General features: G+C 44.3%; 1 protein-coding gene across 8 annotated transcripts in view; it reads left to right on the forward strand.

Annotated features, from left to right (window-relative positions):
• Positions 1-23,766, forward strand: part of sash1a (SAM and SH3 domain containing 1a) — a 166,680-nt gene that overhangs the window by 122,813 nt on the left and 20,101 nt on the right. For 4 of the 8 annotated variants that reach the window (XM_085770862.1, XM_085770866.1, XM_085770864.1 and 1 more), the window contains exons 2-9: positions 2,332-2,460; positions 11,509-11,559; positions 11,657-11,706; positions 16,763-16,803; positions 16,956-17,045; positions 17,148-17,260; positions 18,621-18,719; positions 23,581-23,716. In XM_085770862.1, coding sequence (XP_085626988.1) covers positions 2,332-2,460; positions 11,509-11,559; positions 11,657-11,706; positions 16,763-16,803; positions 16,956-17,045; positions 17,148-17,260; positions 18,621-18,719; positions 23,581-23,716 — 709 coding nt within the window. The remainder of the gene's footprint in view (positions 1-2,331; positions 2,461-11,508; positions 11,560-11,656; positions 11,707-16,762; positions 16,804-16,955; positions 17,046-17,147; positions 17,261-18,620; positions 18,720-23,580; positions 23,717-23,766) is intronic. The other 4 variants (XM_085770863.1, XM_085770869.1, XM_085770867.1 and 1 more) reach the window with 1 other exon arrangement.

Here is a 23,766-nt window from a genome sequence, read left to right on the forward strand (position 1 = left end):
CAGCCAGGTTATCTTTTCTTTTCCTTTTAACCCTTTCCCTCTCAGCCTCTGTGAGTCTCTCACAGGCATCTGCAACACTTTTGCTTTCACACGCTGTGTTACAGTGGACATGCATAAAGTGAGCATGTGAGGTATCACTTGACAAGGTGGCGGTGGTGGTGGTCGGGTGGGTCAGCTGTGGCGGATTCCCCGTGAGCAAATGCCACTGGAGAATGGGAGGAATCTCAGTTATCTACGCACACACATGAGTGTTTGCACACACATGGATGTTTGCACACACATGGATGCATAGAGTCGCTTTACCTACAGCTGAGGTTTCCTTTCAGGGTTCCTTCAGGGCACGGGGGCACGAAAATGGCAAAGCTTGATTAATTAATTCTGCTGCAATGACCCATGTAATCTATCACTGTTGACACAGACTTGAGTGGCGATCAAGAGGTGGTGTAATATCAGGACAGGGTTCATTCTTATCTTCTGGCTGTGGTGAAAAGTTCAGTGCAGTTGAGGCATGTGCATGGTGATTAAAACATCTTGGAGCTTTGTAATGAGAGCGTGCTTTCAGTCAGTGTGAGGAATGAAGGGGAAAGCATGTGTCTGCTCATGGACTGTTCCCACTGGGAATCTCTGTCATCTCCAACCATATGTCTGGCCAGAACAGGATTTCTCAAGAAATGGAGAGTGGGAGGAAGGATTGTAGCCAGCCAAACTTGACTTTTGAGACAGAACATGTGTGCCTATGTTGTTTTCTTCATCCTGCAAATTGATAATTGCCATTTCATAACTCGGTCGTCTGAGCCTTGTTGAACAGGATCGACTTGCTTCGGCTTCGGTTTGTTTTGGTCGGATGTTTTTGAAATCTCCTGCATGCATGTGGGCGCATGCTAATGTTCTCTCTGACTAGACACCCATCTCAGAAGAAGGCCCTAAGCCTGTGTGTGTGTGGGTGTATATATATATATATATATATGTGTGTGTGAGTGTGTGTGTGTGGGGGGTTCTCTCGCTCACACTCACAGTGATCCATTCATTTGCGGCCTGGCACTCAGATAGGGAGTCCGGTTGAGAAAGACAGAGACTGAGAGAGACTGTTCGGACCCTGCACAGTGACTCAATGCTCGCTGTCTGCCTGGCACAGATTAGATCAACACTGATGAATATTCAACAGTTTGCCATCACTGCCAGGATGGCCTACATTTTAGTCTAGGCGAGCGATGGCAGTCGGTCTTCCCTCACTTCGTACAAAAAGGCTTAATGAAGAAATAAATGAATTCCTCATAGTTTTAAGATTCATGACATGGGACTAAAACCCAGATCTCTTGAGCATATGTCCCAACTTGAGGATACATTTCAGATTTGGAGCACAGTTCGGTGTAAAATGAAATGATCCCAACTAACTTTTGCATGATTGGGCACCATGTGTTGATGGTTTGGATTTGCTGAGTTGTTTCCATAGAACTCAGGTCTGAAGTCACAACGCTATTAATGTTTCCAAAAGTAACCTAGAAGCCGATCCTGTTCATTATATCCAAAGAGCCATTCTGTTGGGTGAGCTCTCTACTGTTTGGAGGGCAGCTTCCTCCCTCAATCCTAAACACATGTCTAGCAGACAAAGACAGGAACTGTGCGGATCTACACTACAGCTAGCAGGAAGTGTGTGTTTGCTTTGGAGTTTGTTGAATGTCTGAGAAGGTAAAGGGCATCCTAGATACGAGCCTCAAAACAGACACAACCATGGTTCGCTCAAATATTCACTGAATGGGACCCGATAAGAGCCATTAAATGTCCAGAATACACAGACCTTTTATTGAGAGGTATTTTTAGGTTTCTCTGTTTGTGAGCAGATAGGGGATAGGGGAATATGAACAACACACGCCTCAACGCAAGTGTGTTTTCTCTGTTTCTCTGCACTAGTTGATCTGTGAGGCAGCGTAGGAAATGACGACTTGTGGGTGATCATGTTTGTGTTACTCTGCCACACCAAATGCATGCCTGTCAGTGAAGTCGGTACCTTCCATACACCACTAATTGTAAAGTGGTTTTATAAAGCTGTGCTTAGGGTAAATGGAGATGATGGAGGGGCATGTGCTTTTCACAACTAACCTGACCAAGCTTTTCCTTTCCCCTAGAGGCACTCAATCTGGTTTTTCATTTTTTTTTTTTAAACGTTTTTCAATGGTTCACCATTACAATAACAGTTTGTACAAAAGTGTTTTTTTTTTGTTTAGTTTTTTTGCGAACGACAGCATTTTCTGTCTGTATAGACTATCAGCTGTCCGTTCTCAGGATGTGCAGTTCCTGGGCTAAACCAGTTCCTCTCTTCCTCTTTCCCAGGATGGTTCTCTGGGCAACATAGATGACCTTGCCCAGGAGTACTCCGAGTACTACAACACCTGCTTCAGTGACGTCAGCGACCGCATGGAGGAGCTACGCAAACGACGAGTCTCCCAAGAGCTTGATATGGTAAATTGATGCTCTCACACACACACACACACACACACATAGACAGATGCATAACATAAGAAAAACCTTGCATAGCAACCAAAAACAGCTGTCATCTCATGTTACATGCCTACAAATTGCTACGGACAAATGATCCTTCTTTAGTTTTTGTTTATTGCATATCTTTTAATAATGACCCCAAAAAATCTCTGCTTAGAGCAGTTTTGTGGCTTTATACTGTGTAATTTCCACAATCCTGGCCAACAACCTGGCAGAGACAAACAGCAACAGAAGGAATATGGTTGTGTGCTTAGGTTTAAGACACCAAAGGCATTTTCCCTTTTTCTGGATTTGAATGCAGTGGAGCTCTGGAGGATCATGGGGGACTTGGAAGGTCCTTTTCAGAAGGATGTAGGGTAGTGGGGCACCCCTCTGGTTGCCAGGCTGCCGGTAAACGTAGGATGGTATGCTGCTGGTGCTGCACACACAAATGAGCCCGAGTGTGGAGTGCTATGCTAACTTCATATGACTTATTCATGGTGAATTTAATTAGTTTGAAGCTTTAGAAAATGCAATTTGGACTTAATTTCTAAACAAATATATATAAAAACATAGTTTCTTGATTGCTCTTTTCTGACTGAAGCTACAGTTTAGATCTCCTTGAAAGTAAAATGTCCAACTTGAATAAAATAAGGCAGTTTGATGCCACAAATATAAGTGATCTGTGACAAAATAGTCCCCCAGTTCTCCCTCCACTGATTTTGCTCATGTTGATGTCATGTTACAGCTTTTCTTATTTTAGCTCCCATTCGTATGGTCTCTGTTGATATATTTTTGTTTAACCGGTTTAATAGGAGGCCTCTTCAGCTTGAAGGCAGCCATGTGGTTTTGCTTGGGCTGACAGGTATAGCTCGGATGGATGGCTGATTTATTGCAGGCAGACATCCTGTTCTCACAGCTTTCAGGAGAGGGAAAAGAAAACATAAAAAACAACTATCTGTGGATACGTAAATGTATTTTGCATCTGATCAAAGGTTAAGTGTTCTTTCTGTGTGGCCACAGACATGGTTCTATGTTTTCCCATCACGTGACCTCACAGTAATAAAGATTACCTCTGGATGTTTTGTAGTTTGCGAAGGTCTCATCCTGAGGAGATAAAACAGGGGAAGGGGAAGCAATCAGGGCAGATTTCTGCAGCCTGCGTAGTAGAAGAAGAAGAAGAAGAAGAAGAAGAGAGAATAAGAGCTGACTGGGCCCTGAGCCTGAAGCCTAGCACAGGAGGAGGATAAGGATGTGAACAGAGGAAGACGAAGGAAGGAGGATGAGGGGAATGAAGAGGAGGAGTGGGGAATGTGAGAGCCTGCAGCTGTCCCGCCACTCTGCGAAGTTTGGCACCAAAATATAGGAGATGGGGAGAAAAAAAACATGAAGGAAGGAATATGGGTCAGACAACACCTTATTGAGAGCTCTCCAAAAGCGCAGTATCAACCCACGCTATATGGTCTGAACTTTGCCTTGCATTTTGGTACATTGCTTTTTCTAAAATTAGGTTTGGCAGTTTTTCAAGTGTGCAGCAGCCTTTTCTCTCCACCAAGGATAAGAGCAGTCGAAGACAAAAATCCTCCTCATGAGTCATGGGCATTATTGATCTTTTCGTTTCATTTTTCCACCGGGCCGGCCACCTTCATCGTCTCAAAGGCTGCTGCACAGTATCTGTAAAACAAAGTGAAATGCATTGTGAAAGTAATACACAAGAGGCGACTGAGAGAGAGAGAGACAGGCAGAGTGCGAGAGGCTCAGATGAACTGAAAACAAGGGCAGACGGTGGAATGGACACCCAGTCAAAGACAGAGAGAGACTGAGAGAAGGGAACGACTTTTGTATCTTGTGAAGTGTGTCCAGACATCAGTGGCTGTGGGCCAGCGTCATGCAGCAGTCTCCCTCAGGACCAATAGCAAATGATTAGAGAAGGTCACAATGTCCAAGAGCTGCGGTAATAGGGAGACATTTAGCAAGTGGCAGTCCTGAGGGACGTGTCCTTTAGGGAAAGACCTGTCACTTGTAAAGGGTACAGGATGGCGGTAGAGCAGTCAGTCCTCCACAAGACCTCCTCCCTCTCCGGTCATTGTCTTTTCTTTTCGTCTTTCCAAAAACTTATAGGTCAGCTCTGATATAACTTCTTGAGACAAAGGAAGTTGCTCAGTTGCCGCAGTTGAGCTGTGGTCAAGAGGCTCAAGACTTTGAAAGCAAAGGTCGCCCCAACTTTGACCTGTCCTTGTCTTCACACTCAGACTACGGCAGGCAGAGGTCAAGATAAAGGAGGTGTTGGACAAGGGCAAGCACAGTGTGCCACACATGGGGAGTGCAAGGTTAACATTTGATGAAGGATGACCTACAGTATGTTCATTTTAACTGCTGACAACACATTTGGCAATTTGCTCTGGGAAAAGTCCCGATGAAAGCCCCGTTGTGTGTGGTTCAGCTGTGGTCAGAGAGGTGACACCAAAGAGAAAGAAGAAGCTCTCTTATAACTTTCTGTTCTTCAAAATTTTCTCAAGTTGACTGTCAAAGCTGGCAAGTGGAAAGATGTGTCCTCTGTTTGCCTTTTTTCTTTCTAGCAACACTAACATTTTAACAGAAATGTCTGGAATTTCTCATTTGTGTTTGTTTTTCACTTACCCAATGTGTCTGGCACTTTGTGGCTCTCAAGGCGCCTCTCAGTTAAGAAAGTGATGCAGTCTCTGTTGTGGTAAAACATGAAGGTCTCCCTATGAGGAGCTGATGATGGAGGCTCTCAGAGATGCCTATCGATGTAACCCGCTTCCTGCTTGCTCTCAGCTGGGTTATTTCTATGCATCTTGGTGTTAGTTTTATGAGTTGCAGGGACACAAGGAGTTAAATAAACATCCCCCTTTGGGAATGTGACCTATGGATTAGTGCTACCATACACAGTTTCCCAGCGCTTCTATAGACAACGGGAGTCAGGATGACTCCCACTGGCATGCTGATTTGGTGATGCGTAAGGTTTATTGTTGAAAGTGACAGGAAGTATTGAAATAGAGCAACAAGTTCAGCAACTAAAACAAAACATGTTGTTTCAAGTGACAGGTCAGTGGACGGTCAGGCCAAGGGCGAAAGATTACCTTTTAGCCTGAGCTATAAATTTCACATCCAGCCTTTAAGCACGTCTGTGTTGTGGATAATTGCTGGTGTAATTGCTGTCAATGTAATTTGTATAATTAAGTGTGTAATCTTTATTGTCTTTTCCACCTATTTAACAAATTGCAAAAACAGCAAGCCCATTAAAAGGGACAATGGTGCTTACAGGCAAATTGATCAGTTCACTCACACATCATTTAATTTCCATACACAATTACAGAGCTTATAAGTTTGTTGTAATTATCTGTCATTGTCATTTTTGGAAACTTTCAAAAGCAAATTCTCTTTTACAAAAGGAGTTTGACATTTTATTCTCATCCCACAAGTTCTTTTGTGCAGCCTCTATTTGTTAGACTTAACTTTAAAGCTTTAAAATTGATATAAGTTAAAGTGACCAAAGCTCTTTTATCACATCCGCATTTACTTTATCGTCCGTCCTTTTTGTTTTCTGTTCCTTCTCACCAGTAGCATTGCGCCACTTCTTTAACCAGTGCCACCACATAATCACATTGTTCCATGTCGGTATGACTCTCTTTGCTACTGAAGGTGAAGATATGACCAAGCTACACAGAAGTAAAACTGGATCCCATCCAAGACATGCATAGACTGGTTAGAGAAGTGGGTAAACGTATATAGCCGAGGGAGGAAAACATCAAACATGATGATAGCATCTCTTTCAAACCCCTATGATTAAAGAAATGACATACAAGACATATCAAGATGGATCATTGTGGAATTTATGGTTGTAAGGCAAACCTTTACACACACTTTCTACATGCTGTAACAGTGATGAGACATTACAACAGTATCGTTTGCTGATAACCTTCAGGCTAATGTTTAAGTTACTGTAAACAGAGGAGCCATGAAGATAAAAATCCTTTGATGCTTTGGCCAAAATCCTTAAGTTGTTGACTTCATGAATGTAGCACTTTTGACAGAAAAACGCCTCAGCTGGTGTCGGACCTGATGTGTCCGCCTCAGGAATGCTTTGTTATGGTTTTCTAGCAGAGTAGCTGGACAGTTGGGGGTCAAGTACAGACTTGTGTTTTGTTTTGCCATGAGGTGAGGAGCAGTGCGGTTAATGTGCTAATGCCTGTGTGAAGTTCGTCCTCCGTCAAAGTGGGTCAGTTCAGCTGGGTTAAAACTACAGTGCTGCAGAAAGACAAACTGGATTGAATTCTGCTGCTTATTTGTCCTTTTCTACCTTCAGGGTTGTGCCCAGAAACTTTAGCGAGTGAACACGCTCAAACAGCGGTCTTTGTTGCCATAAGATCAATTTCAAATGATGTTGGCACAGCTGTTGTTGGCATAACCCCTGTGGAAAGCAAGTTGTATATTTGTGATTTTATTGTATGATTTATTAGTCGGTATTGGGATCGTGACAGTGATCGGAATTTGTAATAACTCTGGTATTTGTCTGGAAATACCAAAACAATGATGATCCACAAGGCTCAGGAATGCTCCACACTGTAGGCATGCAAGTATGCGCACACACACACACACACTCTTAAAACTTGTGTAACGGAAATGGATAGAGGTGTTTCTAAGAGTGGTCATGATTTTGTTTTGTTTCCCGTAAGTGAATTTAAGGAGCTCAGAGATGGCACGGCACATTGGTTTATACTGCCCACTGAGAACACGAGGTTCCTGCTTTTGTTTGTGAGAATTTAATAGTGATGCAAGCCTGTGTGTGTGTGTGTGTGTGTGTGTGTGTGTGTTTGTGCAACAGTTAGTGTATGTGTCTAGATCTTGCTTTGATATCTCACAACTAAGCCAGTTCTGCTGGCTTGCACCTTGCCATACAGGTCCCACTGCTAACGTCTTAGTTTCCTGTGCGTGCACCAGGCTCCCCAGTTGGTACCTGTCTACCCAAATGCACAGTCCTACCAAGTAACCTCAAACTTGCCCACCCAGTTTTACTCATGCATTCCAGTTGGCATGCCTCCACTCAGCCACCTGGTCTCCGGTTTAGCCGCATGCATGCGCTCCCTATTTTTTGCCCGAGTTTGGCAGAACCTCCGCTGTGGGGGAACTGGTGTCTCTTTGGTTGGCCTAGCAGTCATGTTTTGACTAAACTGCTGCTATTTAACACTCATCTGTGTTTTTATCTTTCCCCCTCTCATTAGCAGTCTGGTCCGGCTTCGGCAAAACAAAATTTCGCAGTAGTTTCTGGGTTAATGATGGAAAGCAACATGGTGCTTGGAATTGCAGTCACTTTACAGGAGCTTTTGATGCTGCATGTTGTATGTGTGTGTTTTTTGTGTGTGTGTTGTTTCCGACGCTAGTTTCCCTGTCTGCCGACATCGTGATCCTCATTAGCCGGAGCGCTCACCCTCTCTCCCTTTCGCATGCTCCGTTACCGCTTTCTCTCTCTTTTTTTTATTTTAACTCAATTCAGTCACGCTTAAGCAATCAGGGTCTTGCGTTCGCATCACACTTGCACGCACATACACACAGAATGGATTGTGCACAAACAACCCTTTGGACATCTGAAGGGAAAGCACATGGCACACTACATAGTTGCCAATTCGGGGTAAGTAGGGCAGTATCTCAAGCTGATGCTGGTAATTTTATGCAAAGGATAACATGCTCCCTTTGGGAGTGTGATGTGAGAACTACAGTTCGCACACACGCATTACAGGCACCACTTCAAATACACATCGATTAGATATTCTCAGTTCTGCTGGCAACTTGTTCACCGTTCACTTTTGCTTCTCCATTAGCGGCACACAAGTCTGAGAGAAGGCCAAGTTTACCTCGGGAAGCTTTTCCGCAGATTTTCTCTCCACATCCTGCGCTGTGACAAATTCATCTCACAGATCTGCAGTGTACGGCAAACAAGATGTAGGTCTTGTTTGTTTTTCACTGATCTTCCCCTCGTCTTTTCGTCCTCTCGCTCCCTCTCTTTCCATGTCAGGGATGGTGCACACAGACGGGGAGTCGGGGGAAGCTGAGGAGGAGTAGGTGGAACAGAGAGCTGCTTTGTGTGTGTCTCTTTGGGGCTCTATCTATCTGTGGAAGTGGAGGCAAACTGTGTGTGTGTTGGGTCAGGTGTCTGTCTAGGTTTGTGTCATGTCAGGGTCTGTGTCTGCATTTTCTTTTTGTGTGAGTGTCCATGTGTGATGCCGTGAGCTGACAGTGTGGCAGTGTGTTTTCAAAATAATTTCAACAACCATCTGTCTTGGTTGTTATCCACTGGCTAGACGTGCATATCGCTCCTGTCAGTGTGGTCCGACGCAGCCATCAAAGAGGATCTGATAGTGGAACCAATCTGCCACTACCCTTGTGAAAGTATCCGTGACTGTACATGTGGGCAGTGGACACACATGTTGTTCACAGTGCCTCTCCTTCTTTATATACTTTTTTCTGAGTACGGCCATATTATTCTTCACAATGTGGTTGTTTAAAAATGAGCTGACTACCAAAGTTGTGCTTGTTTAAGGATATATGTGTTTCTTTGTCTCACATAAGCTCTACCTCTGTGGAGCCAAACTGCCCCTGTGCACAGCCTAGCTTCGTGATGAGACCAACCCTTTGTACCTCTGTAGGCCTGGTTGATGAGGTTTTTATGACCTTAGACGGGTACCTGCTCTCTGACTTACGGGAATCCCTGTATTCCCAGGGATGGACAAATTGTTTTGGGTCTTTTTTTGACTTGATTTACTTACCATAGAAACTTCCGGACCCTGCCTCTGTCTGCTTGATCACCCTAACAGACACGTGGATGAACAGACAAATGAGTTGGAAGGACTTGTAATGCTTAACTCAAAACCGTCTTGCTAACATCTTAACATTCTGCCTTCAGTTGATTGCAGTGATAAGTGTAGGTGGGTTTAGGCTAATTTTGAGGCTTTTAGACACCTCAGCACTTTAGGTCTTTAGTTGATATGACCCTAAGGCTGCAGGCTCTTAAAGAGCTCTTAAAGGAGGTTATGTCACTTCTGACTAAGTCGGTCACTTAAGTATTACTCATGCTTGGTGGGTGAGGGTGTGGAAGAATGGTACTCCCTTCCCCAAAGCTAAGTCAGAGATAAAAAAGGGTTAAACTTAAGGTCACTCTGATTAGGAAGCTTGAGCAGACCAAGTGAAGGAAACATACTACATTCAGCTTCCTGTGACTGTTACTGTATCCTACAATCTAGTAACTGGGTGTGGAGATAGAGGATGATGCACATTTCTCATAAATAGGTAATTTCCTATTCCCACTGTCTGTTTGGGGAAACTCCAGGTTCCATTTGTCATTTCTTTGTTGCTGTAGCAGAAACTTCCATTTAGTGGATTTAGGAAGGCAGTCGCCTAGCAGCCGTCAGCCTGCTTCCTTAAGGCCCTCTAGGCAAACTCACCTAATTAATGTCAACGTCTTTATACAAGCACTGTGATTGTCTTGTGAGATTAAAAACTTTCCCTCTAGCTCAGTGACTGATGGCTAAAGCATCTATACAAGATGAGGAAATTTACTGGTAACTCTGAAACTGTAAGTTCAGCCACAGTCCGAAAGAGAGTATAAACAAGACACATCTGTGTGTTTGTGTTATTGGAATCCTTGGAACTTTCATTTCATGTTGTACATGTACCAAAATAGACATGGCAATATTACCCAATGCATCATAAGATGTTTCCTGTAATTCGTCTGTGTCTGGTATTATGATGTTCAACAGAGAATAGAAACAGGAACTAGTTTTAGGTTATGCTTTCTCACAGAGACCCATATGCCTTTACCCTAAATCTGAACAGAACCATGACACTGACACTTCCTCAGAAATGTCCCCAAATATCAAAGCTAGAGTTCATCACAAAGAGCAACCCTTAATATACTTCTGACAAAAGGGTCTTGTTGACGAAACCCCATCAAATTAATTTACCATGCCCCATGCATGGAGGAGAAATGTGACTAGAAATGAACAACGTTGACATAATGGCAACCTCAAGGTTAGACGTGCGGGCCTCTAAAAATCTGGTTACTCTCCTTACTTAGTGCTTTCTCTGGTGCTTTAAGAGCCCAAAGTTTAAGAGTGTAGCACAGAGACATAAGTAATCTGAATGAGAGTCGAGAGCACACCAAGAAGAAACTGTGCAGTGGGCCAGTCCCTCGTGGCTGTCCATTGGCTTTAAATGCATGCTGCAGGTTGAAATCGATGTTGCAGACTTGTTGTGACTGTGTAGTCCTCATGTCTGTAGAGGTATTTCTTGTTTGAGGCACAGCTGTATCTGGATAGACTATGAAGAGCACACCTGCTTTAGGCATAAGCAAGAAGCAGTCCTGTGGAACAGTGAAAACAGCCTAGACACTGAGTAGTTTGTTCCTTAAATTCATGTCCAAAGCTTTGCCCAGTCTGGATATCTGTTTTCCACAGAAGCCAGTTTGCCCCTGTGTGCTGCTCTTTCACTTAGTCAAATGTGGGATGTTGTCTGCTAAAGATATGATGCAAACAGAAGCAGGTGTTACCCTGTGTGGTGGGAGGGGCCTGCTAACGTCATTGTCAGCACACAGCGGAATTCATGGAGCCACCTGCATGAGTGCTTTTGTCACGGCTTGTTGTCTAGAAAAAGACTCCACCACTGCCCATCGGTATTCTGTCACAATTAAAACAAGTATTGCAGGTTCTGATACCTGAAACAGGACGTGGCTTGTCGAGCTGTCTGCAGAGGGTTGAGCACACGTGCTCCTGTTTTGTTTTCAATCTCATGCAGGTGTGTCTACATGAACCTGACCAAAGAACGTCTTTCCCACATGAATACATTCACTGTTGCTGGTGTCAACTGACCTCTTTTCTCCACATGCAGAACCTGTTTTACCTTTTAAGTCTCTTTTGATTTTGTTCTTACTCTTCATATGTCCCCTGTGATATTAAGTGATTGATCTCTGACACAGACACCTGACCTCCTTTCTTCTCTCTCACTCTTTCTCAGGAGAAACAGGACCCAAGCAGCACCTCTCTGCAGCTGCGTAATGAGATCCAGGTAGGCAGAGACATTATGTTCCCAAGCTGCATAAAAGTAACATGTGTGGATACTGTGTCTGTTTTACACATATCTGTCTCCTTCTTTCTGTCCTCAGGAATCATTAGGCTTCAGCAGTGAGGTGTCTACTCCAGAAACAGACAGAAAGTACGTGTTTTTTTTGGGGGTTGTTTTTTTTCACCATTTTCCCATTTTATCACTGTAACATGTGACCAGAACCAGTGTGGAAGCATGAAATGAATGTGAGGATTGAAATGTGTGTCTGTTGCATGTCAAAACAATGTGCAATGCAGTCTTGGTCTGGATCGCATCAAACCGTACATGCCTGCACACGCAATCATGGATCACACATGGTCTTTCTGAACGTCCACAGCAAAAAGATGGAGAGGGGCAAATGGAAATGCACGCACCTCTGCATGCAGCTCATGTGATTGATAGATCTCTTGTGTGACAGCTTGCACAAAAGGTCGCCCGCGGAGTGCAGAGGTCATCTCCTCGGGTGGAAAATTCTAAATTCATGGTGGAGTGTGGTGATGTGAGTGAGCATTTGACACAGGTTCAGCTCTGACGGACCTTGGTCTTGGAGATAAATACATAAATAATACAAATGATGATTTCCTGCCTGGCATGTACAATTCAGTTTCAGTATATAAGTAATTTCTAATCAATCTAAAATATGCTTAAAGGCCTTTTTAAAGGAGTCATTTACCATTTTGGAAAATACACAACCAATTAAATGACATATCCAGTGGTGTCCAAAAGTCTAAGACAGACATTACACATACAGTATGACTAGTAGTTGGTCCCTCAAGTCCTTCGGTCACATCCCTGCTGTGGTTAAAGGAAAACCACCGACTGTTTCCCCTGCTTGACCTGTTCAGTCCAGCAGCCATTCTCCGTTCTCCGGCCGTCCATGCTTCCTTCCTGCCTTTGTGTCCAGCAGAGAAGCGAGGGAGGCGGGGGGGCAGACGGGGGAGATGGAGAGGGTGATGGCCAAATGATCGCTGCAAAGATGCATGAATGAAAGAGCAGGATGGAACCGGGCATGGGTGGGGTTCCTTTTTCACTGGTTCCTGTAACAAAGAGTTTGTGCGTATATGTTCGTTTCTGCACTGAATTCAGTCGGCATGAAATTTCTCCTACCATGAGATCACCCTTACACACTGTTACACAAGTTTAAACCATTGAAGCAGGTCTGCAAAATGACTAAATCAAATGTAACCTCTTTATAAGTATGAGGTTGTTTGGTCTCTCTGAGGCAAGACCAAAGGTCAAGAATATATTCAAATGTTTGCTCACATCAACATGACAAATTATGATTTCTATACAGAGCCAATCCCAAAGCCCACTGAAATCCTAAGGCCATGTTTGCCACAGCCAAAGGAGAAATAAAAGCCAGTGTTCCTCAGGAATTATCTCACCTTTATCGTCATTTTTCCTAATTAAATGTATTTGTCCCTGACCATCACCCCTGTGTGACCCTCGGTGGAATTGTCATGTTCACGTGAGGACCACGTGCGGCAGAGGAAGTGCATACCACAGACATGATCTCCTCTCCTAAGGCTGTATATGTTGCACAGACAAATGCTGAGGATGATGGGAACCAGATGCCAGATTTTCGAATGACGTCTCTCTGCTGTTCGAGAGAGGCCCACAAAGAGCCTGTAACTGTACTGTTCTCCCTCTTCCTCCTGTCAGTCTGTTTCTTCTCCATCCCGCTTCTCCTTTCTCATAAGTATTCGGACTTCATCGCACAGCGAGTCTAATGTACCGGCTCTACATTTACCCCCCCTCTTCACCTCTCTTTGTTATACCCATTTCTCTTCGTACAAAGGGAGCCTATAAGCTTAATTTCTGCTCGTGAAAGTTGGATATGAGACGCTTTGTATCACCTTCATCTAATTAACCTCATTTTTAACGTTTTTATGCTTGAGGACAAAATCTCCTCCATCCTGCCCCTCAGAACCTATATTTTTTGTAATCCATCCCTCACCGCCAGCCCCCTCTCCTCTCTATTACAAAGCCCATTGTCCACTCTCTGCTGTGGTGAATGGGTTGCAGGTAGAGTGATTTATCATGCGCAGGCAGACTGATAGACAAACCCCCTCGGTTCCTCGAACACATTCCTCACAGCCCCGCAAGGGACACGCGTGCACTTTCGCACACACAGACACGGATACCCCCATCATCACCTCTCTGCAGGACAATAGCACCCAGAGGAGATTATACCCAGACTTCATCATGGGGGCTGTGCCACCCCTCTGTCTCTGTGTCTCCTTGTTACTTTGTTAACAGGAGGTGGGCACAGCTCCCATAATTCCTGCTATGCCAGCGATGATAACGGAGTGCTCTCAGAAGGGCGCAGGGAGGTTCAAACTAGGGACTTCCTGTTTTGGAAGGTGATTGATTGGTGGGTATTGTTGACCACAGGCTTATCAGTGAGCTTAACGGCAGATGTAAATGGATCGTGTTGAAAGCTCACGTGTGCCCAAGAACAAGATCCAAATTGTTGATTGTTGGCTCTAACAGGTTTTGTCAGACTGCAATTAGAGGCATTTGTATTACTGGATGTGGATCCCAACTCATGCAACTCATAATCAGATATAAATGTGAACCATGATAATAAAGAAGTAAATTGCCAGCATATCTACCACTTATGGTGTAGTGTTGCAGCTTTTGTTGAGCTGTTATGAACTGCTTAGCGTGGACAGTGTGTGTATGTGTCACTACTACACACCTTTTTTTTCAACTGAGTGCGTTTTAACTGTACGATTTTTCTATTTTCCTGTCATACGACCTTCTGTCTTCCCTTCTTTATGACCTCTGACTTCTTCCATGACCCGTGAAGAGTTCATCCCTCTGCTCTTCCTCTGCACACTGCCTCTGTCGCACAGGGTCACCGCCTTTTATTGTCCCCACTAGAACACCGGAGATCACCTCGCTCCAGGTGGCCAACCTTAGAACCAAGCAAAAAGCTCACACAGTCACGATGCAAACTGCTACTCACAGGCAAAAATGGAGAAACACAGCTGTGTGTCCAAATCTTGCTACGTGCTGATCTGTCATCTTTCTTGGACAGCAGTTCACTAACACAGGATAGGAGTAGTGTCTCAACCTATGATTCATATAATAGCGGTCTATGTAATCATCACGTAATCTGCTCGTGCTTTTGTTTCCTGCTGCTGGTGTTTTTAGCTTTGCAGCGTTAGGGTTTTGTCTACACATTTTTTCCAAAACATTGCTCACAGTATTACATCTCTACAGTTGTGCCACATGGTGTGAAGCCTCGTGCTTAAGCATAAATGGCACTCGCAGCTTATCATTTTGTTTCTCTACATCCCATAATTTTCCCTGGGCCAGCTTGCACATGTTCAAATCATCTTAGATTCTCCAACACTTGTAGTGTGTGAAAATTGCACAATGCCGGAGTTATCATGGGAAGTAACTTTCACCCTTCCTGCAAGGGGTCAGCCAAAAGTTAAGATACTGTATTCTATAATAGGCCATAAAGAGAAAGTTAGCTTCTTATGTAAATGAGATAGAAGCAGTTATATGTCCCCATCTCAATGCAAAGAGCACAATCTAAATAGAAAGGCATGCCAGAGATTTAAGGTTAAACCAATTAAGTTGCCTTGCTGCACAATGCCTGGACTCACACAGTCTTTGAAAGACATTCAGACTCTTAACGTGTGTGAGTGCGTGGATGTGCGTGAGTGCATGCATGTGTGCGCTGCACGGGAGGTTAATTTATAGAGCATGCTGGGAGGGGAGTGGGGGGGGGGCAGCGCTGCTACTGAAAAGCTTCTATTGAGTGAGTTCTTTTAGCATTAGCTTTGGCCCTAGCCTATCTGAGAGGGGGGATGAGCAGAGGGGGCAAACCATACAGGCCTCCATTCAATTAGCATCTCATTATGTTGCCATGGCAGCCGAGCTTTAAGCCGCGTGAAGATTTCCCATTGCACCCAGAGAGGGCTGCCACGTCTGAACAAACATTTGAACGTATATGCACACATGTACAATAACACACACACACACACACACACATGCTGGAGAGGAGAGGGAAGTGACCTGTACATCTCACTTTGAACCTGTCACACACTTTCACATTGCTTCACTGGCGGCCACCTGTCTCAGCTGTGTGCCCATGTGCAATGGACTTTCACATCATAAAGGGTGTGGGAAGGTGTGCAAGTAAGAGACAGTAAAAGAATGAGACAGTTTTGCATTTAGATTCACCTAATGCTGTAGGTCTCTCAGGGTCTCACCTGGGCAAATTGTCTGTTCTTATTACTCCTTCGGCCCCAGTGATTTATTTCCTTTTAATTGAAAGGATGAAAAAGCTTTATAGTGTGCTGCAGCTTCCACCAACCACTGTCACTCCTGCACTCACACAGACACACACACACACCTGTAGGGCGTTATCCACCGACATAATCCATCCCGAAGCTTCACTTCCTCTGCTCAGCCCACTTAGCCCAATCTAAAAACAAAGTCTCTCTCCCTCTGTGAAGTTTTCTGCAGATACTTTGAACATGAACTGCTGATCCTCAGTTATTTTCCATCTCTTCCTCTCTCTCCCTCTCCCTCTCTCTCCCTCTTCTCCTACTCCTCCTCCTCTCCGTCTTCCTCGTGACTGTCTATCCTGTGGAGGGAAGTGGAAACACAAACAGGCTGAGTCTGCCCTGTGGTTTCTCCTCCTCCTCCTCCTCCTCCTCCTCCTTCCCTCTTTCTCTCTCCCTCTGTTCTTCTCTTCCATACTTTCCCCTTTTCACGTGACTGCTGACTCTTGTTCTTCATCATTTTGACATTACCCCTCTCTCTAAAGCTTCTGAAACACTTTGTATTGCCATTGACTTCATCTTAGCATTTTACTCCGGCAACAGGGATGTCATTCTCTCCTCTCCTCTCCTCTCCTCTCCTCTCCTCTCCTCTCCTCTCCTCTCCTCTCCTCTCCTCTCCTCCACCTTCTCCCTCTCAAGCCTCAGGAGCCTGGTTTGTTGTCACTAAAGTACCACCACTGACCCCAAGTGGTGAATGGACAAAACTGCAACTGCACCCCCTCCCTCTCCCACCCCCCCAACAAAAAGAAAAACTGTGCATGTCACACAGCTGTGGTTTAAAGAAGATAAACTATAAATGTTGTGTGAGTAGAAAAGGAAATTAGCATTATTCTAATGTTGATTCTTTCTTTCTTTTTGTCTAGAATGCCCCTGCACAAGTCCAGCTCTGAAGATGGGTCTGGAGGTAAATTGAGATCTATTCATGTTTATCTTCTGCTGTTTAATGCTGGATGGGGATTTCAAATTATATAAGGTTTAACAAGACAACACAAACTATGCAGTTACGTGTGAGGTGTGTGTTACCTCTGGTGTGACTGAACTTTCCCTCCCCCTCAGGCAAATGGGACAACAAAAAGAAAAACAAATCCTTTTGGCAGAACTTCCGCAAGTCTCAGCATAAACCTGTTGTGCGACAGACATCCAAAGGTTTGTACGGCACTTGTTTCCCAGCTCTGCTTTACAGAGGCGATAAAGCTTCATTATTTGACCTTGTGCCTTTGCTCTTTACCCCCCCCCCCCCCCCCTCAGGAGAGGACATTGGTTACGTGGCCAGTGAGATCACCATGAGTGATGAAGAGCGAATCCAGCTGATGATGATGGTGAAAGAGAAGATGATCACTGTGGAAGAAGCTCTGGCTCGGGTAGGAAACGCCACCGACCTCCTGTTTCATCTGCCCTTCCACCTACCCACCCCACCCCCCACCCCCTCACCCCCACCCCCAGGACCACTGGTGTGAAGTCTCCCTTCAACCCCCCCAGATCCCTTCACCTCCCTCTGGATTAGCTTCCAGCCCCCCCACCCCCTTTCATCTCTATATTCCCATCATTTAGCGCTAGCTCACTAAAATGACTCACTTTTACTAACCCCAACAAGGCCCCGCATTTTAACCGTGCATTGTCGTCTTTACACACACACAAACACACACACACACAAACTCCAGATCAGAAGTTCAGGAGTCTGGGGATTTTAGGGTGTGAGCTCTTGGAGTGTGTGTGGGTGTGTTGCTCAGTTCACACTTGCGGTGTTGTTGGTCATAGTAACTCCATAGCCCCATCTGTTGGGATGTTGCACCGGTGCATTGTGGTTTTTCTCTCTAGGTTGACATGGTGGATAATTATTTGGCTTTCCTTTCAATTTCCCTCCACTTTCTTTTTGATCTGATTTTCTGTCAAGTTCCTTTGGTTGTTCTTTATTCTTTCTATTTGCCTACTTCTTCTTTTTTCATCTTCCCTCCTTTAATTCCGTCAATCACCTTTTGTAATGCCTTGCTCATGGGTAGCATGACTGTCCAGCAGCATTTCAGCGCTGGGTTGCTCTCCACAAGGCACATTAATTATTCTCCTACAGTTTTCCTGTTTTTTCCAGAACTTTGGTGGTCTATCAGCCAATGGCTTGATCCCAGCTTCTCTCTCTAATGATTGATACTCAGTCAAACCAAACCAATCAATAATCAGCCTTTGTGGATAGATTTTTTTTTTTTAAATGTTTTTTGCTTGTGTGTGGTTGTGTGTTTTCTTTCTATTGTTTTTTTTTTTTGTGTGTGTGTGTGTGTGTGTGTCAATATTGTCAATATTGTGGTGTGTAGTATCAGCCCAGGGATGCAGTGAACTATAAATGCAGTCATATTGAATCAGCCTTTCAGTCCTATATTTTATTTATAGAGTATAGAGTATGATTTATATTTATATCTGCTTCAAAGAGCAGATATAAATTGTCATGACAAAAGTCAGCTCATGTATAAACAGGAGTGACATTTTGAAATATTGAGTTTTTTATGTAAAATAGGTAAAAGTATATTTTATTTCAATAGTTGCATGTGTGATATACACAAAACTCTACAGCATACATTTTCTATGCACCACTACACCACTGGTATAGAGTCCTTCTGTTCCATGTGCGTGCCTGTGCGTCTGTACATCCGGAGACGTAGCATGCTGGGTGAGAGTGGGTGTCCCCGACCTGTTCCTCTGCCTCTCTCTAAACTCTTCTTTTCCACGTAGCTGAAGGAGTATGAGCGCAGCAGACAGTCCAGCAGTACTGAAACTGCAGAGTGGACTGATGGATCTGCACCCAATCTAAACCAGTCCTCAAACTGCAACGTAAGTACATCCCCACCCCATTTACCCCGACACCCCCCCAAAAAACCTGACCTGTCCCTGTCCCTGTCCCTGTCCCTTTCCTCTCCCTCTCGTAACACTCTCACCTCGACCACTCTCACCTTTCAGTTTGATTTTTCAGCCGAGGAGGTTGTGAAGGAGGACGGCCATTGCAGTTTTAATGTGTGTGCATGGGTGTGTGTGTTTGTCTTAATCCAGATGTTGAGAACTGTAACCTTAACTAGTTTTACAGACTTTTTTTTAAGTATACTGTATTTATATAAACTACTGTCTCTCAACTTTATCTTGCTTTCTCTCTTCTTCCTTCTCGTTATCTCCCCCTCTCTCTCTGCTCTTTAGCCATTAGCCAAACTACAATGTATCCACCTTTGCACATACATTCTCTCCACCATGTCATGTGCATCCTAATACGTTGGGTGTTCCCTCTGTGAATCTCGGCCCATTGCTTACATCAGTTATATTATACAACGGGCAATTTGTCGGGAGTCTTCCATATTTTATTCATCAGGTTAATTCTGTAATGTGCTCATTTTGAAATTTGTCCCAAAAAAGTCATAATTGGCTGCTGCAGTGACATGGTAATTGTCTCATGGAATTTTAAGATCAGGTCCGTTTCCATCAATCAGCTGCAATTGTAACTTGCAGAAAGCCAAGTGGAGAGTGGGGACAAAATCCAGCCAAAGCCTCTTGCAGCATAAGCACTTGTTAGCATTGATTTTGTCAGCTGTGATCCTTGGAGTGAAAGCCTCCCAATCTCCCCAGTCACCTTTTTAAATGAGTCAAGACCTTATGAGGATACTTCATGTTGTGAACTTGGTCCCGTAACAGATACCATGAGTTGCAGAGCTGGAGCTCAGACAATCAAAGTCTGTTAAAGTAGATCTAGTCCGATGTTTGTTGACAATCACTGGGTTTTTTCTGTTTGCATATGTTGCAGTTTTGTTTTTTTTTTTTCATTTTAAATGTAGGTCATCTACGATGCAGATTCAGGACTCACAGTGGTTATGAGGTTTTTTGACTACTTCTGTACTGTATGTCATCACATGTGAAAAGCGTGCAGTCACACTCTGACCCAGTTTCATGCAGGAAATGAGTTTATCCCAACACCAAAATTCCAAGTTACTCTGAAAATAACTTTGTGCACATGTGTATTATTGCTATTTTGAAATGTTCTACTAATTCCCAGCTAAAAAGCACTCTGACATTTTCTAAAAACGGTCCCTTGCATTTACTCTTATTTTCATTTCGTGTCCTTGTTGTTGGAGGAAGTTGAAGGTTGACCCTACAGCCTTCAAACAGATGTGCTACAATCCTGGCCAGGGTGGCTTTTCCAGAATTGCAGTTTCTTTCAAGAGAAAGAATATGATACGCTTTACTGCAGATGTGCTGGACTTTTACACATTTACGGTTACCCCTGTGCCTCTTTAGCTTGAGAGTAACCTATGGTTTCATAAACACTAGGACATCAGATCTAAATGGCTTTTCTTATTTCTTATAATTTCTTACTGTAACCAAATCAGTAAAGCCATGAATAAAGACGAATGCAGTTTTCTCACATTGCCAAAGGTCCTCACCCTCATTGAATTTTCCTTCTGGTTGGTAATTGATGATTTCCTCCCATATGAAAAACGGGTTGATTATACCATACATAACCTCAGCTGTGGTTCTGTCTGCTGTCTGGCTCTGTCACGTGGGTGTGTGAATTGTGCATGAGTTTGCTGATCAACTCATCAGTCGGTTAACCCTCGCTTTACCCCCTCGGCTGCCTGCTGTTCACTTCCTGTGGGAGGGGGATTGATCGATCGGGGGCTTTTACAGGACAGGCGAGAGGATGAGAAGTTACTGAGGGATGATTGTGTAGAGGAACACACAGATCGGCTCTGGAGGCTGTGAACAAATGCAAGTGCTGCAGGCAGAGAGGAAACAAGGGAGAGAGAGAGAGTGAAGAAAAAGGCTTTGCACTCACCCTCAGGGCCCAAAAGGATGGAGGGGGGGGTCCTGTATCTTGTATCTCCCTTTGCCCCAAGATCCAAAATTGGCCACTACAGGAAAACGTCTTCTCTGCAGAGACGTTTATTGGTGTCACATGTTGCCCCCTCTCTTCTGTAATGAATGGAATTAGGTCATTCCCAAATTCAAATAGTAACAGTTCTGTGTGCCTGTAATCTATAAGCAGACATGTGAATATACAGTGCATATGTGTGGCCGACTTGTTTGCAATATGCAATTCTTTGGCTGCTCTGTGCCTTTTCTCTGATGCTGCCTTTCTCCGGTCTGTCTTCCCCCGACGATATGAGCCCACATTCCAGGGCTGGCCATTAGCGATGTGGGGGCCAAGGCAGGGTCAGAGGGGCTCAAACGATGGGATTGTTCTCCACGCACAACACGCCTTTTCTCTGCTAGCTGTGCGGCACGGCTCTTCCAAACAGTCCCTCATTCCTCCGAGCTGAATTCACGAACAGGCTTCATCTGTATCTGCCAGCATGTGCACAGGGGCACAGATATTATTTTGGATCGTGCATGCGTGAGAATGCGGTTGGCACACTATGGATTTGCTGGACCCGCACTTACTAACCTGCTTTATGTTAACACGGGAAGTGCTACCCTGCTGCCTTGAACTGAGGTGGTAAGTTTTTAAAGTTGCTGCACTTAACTTTCTGTATTGGATTTTCTTTTGGTTTTGTCCTCTTCAGTTTTTGTGGTACAGAGTGAGCAGAAGGACGGATTTGGTGTGCACTTAAGGGATATTGGATTATAGTTTTCTAAATTTACGGGCATCTTCCAAGTTGTGGGAACGATTCACGAGGTAATTTGTGAAGTGAAATGGCAATTATGGTGGTGGAACTGTTGCTTTGACCTTGTTTTTGATGGCGGCCTTTCAGCCCTCCTTGATTCATAGCCTCGTATGTTTGAGTTTCTCTCTGTCTGTCTCTGTCCCCTGCGGTCATTTGCATGGATAAGTGATTCCCAGGGCTGGTTCAGGACATATGTCATTGTCACCTCTTTATCATCTTACGTCCTTTTTCCTTCTCCTGTCACACATGGAAAAGAAGAAATCATGAGGGTTAACTGTTAAATCACTCAGGTTACACAGTTGTCTTATTCCCAAAGTGACCTCAAATGACACATTATATATTTTTTTACACTCCTCAAAAATAGTTGTTTAGAGGGACCATGATCCAGGAGTCGAATACAGTCCAACGTTTGGTGGGTTCACTCATCTCGCAGTCTCTCTGCTGCCTCTTTTATCAATCCTCAAGGACACAGACTTGTTATTACAATACATTCTTTAAAGCTATTACACTCCAGTGTTGTCAGGGGCAAATGGAAATTTAAAGGAATCACAACAGTGGCCAGAATTGTGTGGTCGACTTGAGGGATTGTCAGGGAGCACTGGGCTGTGGGGTAGTGGAGTTATGGGTTTTCAGAGCCTATTTCTGTGGTTTGTCAGAGGCCAAATGAATGGCTGGTCTCCAGCTCTGGTCTGCTGCGCTCAGCGTGACAGAAGACCTGAAGGTTGATCATGCACCTATGAAGGTGATGGCAGAAGTAGAAGAAGTGTGATAAATAATAATAATAATAAAGAATAAACTATATATATTGTTTTCTTTCCCAGCGGGGCAGTGACAAGTCAGGGTTTGTAACGCTCACACGTCTGCAGGAATCAGAAGGTCATAATGTTGCTCTGGCGGTGCGGTGCCATCAAGGATTTGCGGACAACGTCAGATTTGTTTGCTTCGACCGAGCCACAGTTGTTAACATCATCCCAACTGCAGGTCAGCAGCCTCTGAGCCAGGCCTGTGGTCTAAACTCAACAACAGCTAGAAAGTGGTTTCTTGCTTGTTAGCTTCAGAGCTGCAGGAGGAGTCTGCATTTTATCAGAGAGCTAAGCCCTGCAGGCCTGCTCTGTCTACTGCGTGTGTGTGCGCGTGCGTGTATGTTGGTGTGTGTCCGTGTCCCTCGGCAAGCGATGCAGTCAACCTCAACCGTGGAACCGTCAGTGTGTGACCAGAGAGGTGGTGTTGCTGTGGAAACCAGTAGCAAATAGGAGCAAATTAAGTAGTTTGAGCTTCATGATAATTATGGTGGTTTCTGCCAGACTGTCTTTACGCCAGAGCTCAGCTCATCACCATCATCACATCGAGGCTGCTGCAAGAATGTGCATACACACACAAAACTGGGGAAGTTTTCTGTGTGTGTATGTGGGTGTGTGTGTGCAGAGGCTCCGTGGGAGTAGGGCTGTATTTGTGTGTGTACTGTATGTGTGTGTCAGAGTGATGAAACTGTTAGTGACTTCATTATTCAGTCTCTTGTCCACTCCACTGCCACTGTGCAAAGAGTTTAAACGCAGTGAGAAAGAAAACGCCAGGATGGTGACACCCATAACATACGACCACTGTCCTCTCATTTCCTCTGGGGTAAATGGCCCCTGAAGGCAACATCATCAAAATATACCATGTAATGCAATACTGATTCACTCTGCCATCCAGTTCTACTTAATATTTTTGGTGTTGTTTTTTTTTCTGTTGGTTATGTATATGAACTTCACACAATGCAGTCTGTCACCATCCCTCCAACCTTCCATTTCTCACCTCACTAACTGTCTCCATTCTAAAAAGAAAGCTCCCATCTGTTGCATTATAACAGTGTCTCAAAGCATATTTGTCAAAGTTTGTTTTTATTTTCTCACCACTTTTATAACGGAATAATTCAAAACAAGATCGTGCATTTCTGTGATCACTGCTGTCACCGAATGTAGGACTGAAGTTTTTTGTTTTTTCCCAGTTTGTGACTGTGTGTCTCTTTGATTATATCATCCCTCCCTCTTTGTCTCTCCCACCAGTCTCGTGAACAGTCAGACGATGAGCAATCAGAGGACTCAGTGAAGTTCAAGCGGCTTCACAAACTGGTTAATTCAACACGCCGTGTCAGGAAAAAACTCATCAAGGTGGAAGAGGGCAAGAAACATGGCTCTGAAGGTTTGTGACCCTTAAATGGTGAATTATCTTACAGCTCAACATCAGTTTAG

Source organism: Trachurus japonicus, chromosome 24, assembly GCF_045865225.1.
Source record: "Trachurus japonicus isolate A0001 chromosome 24, Traja_1.0".
Taxonomy (NCBI): domain Eukaryota; kingdom Metazoa; phylum Chordata; class Actinopteri; order Carangiformes; family Carangidae; genus Trachurus; species Trachurus japonicus.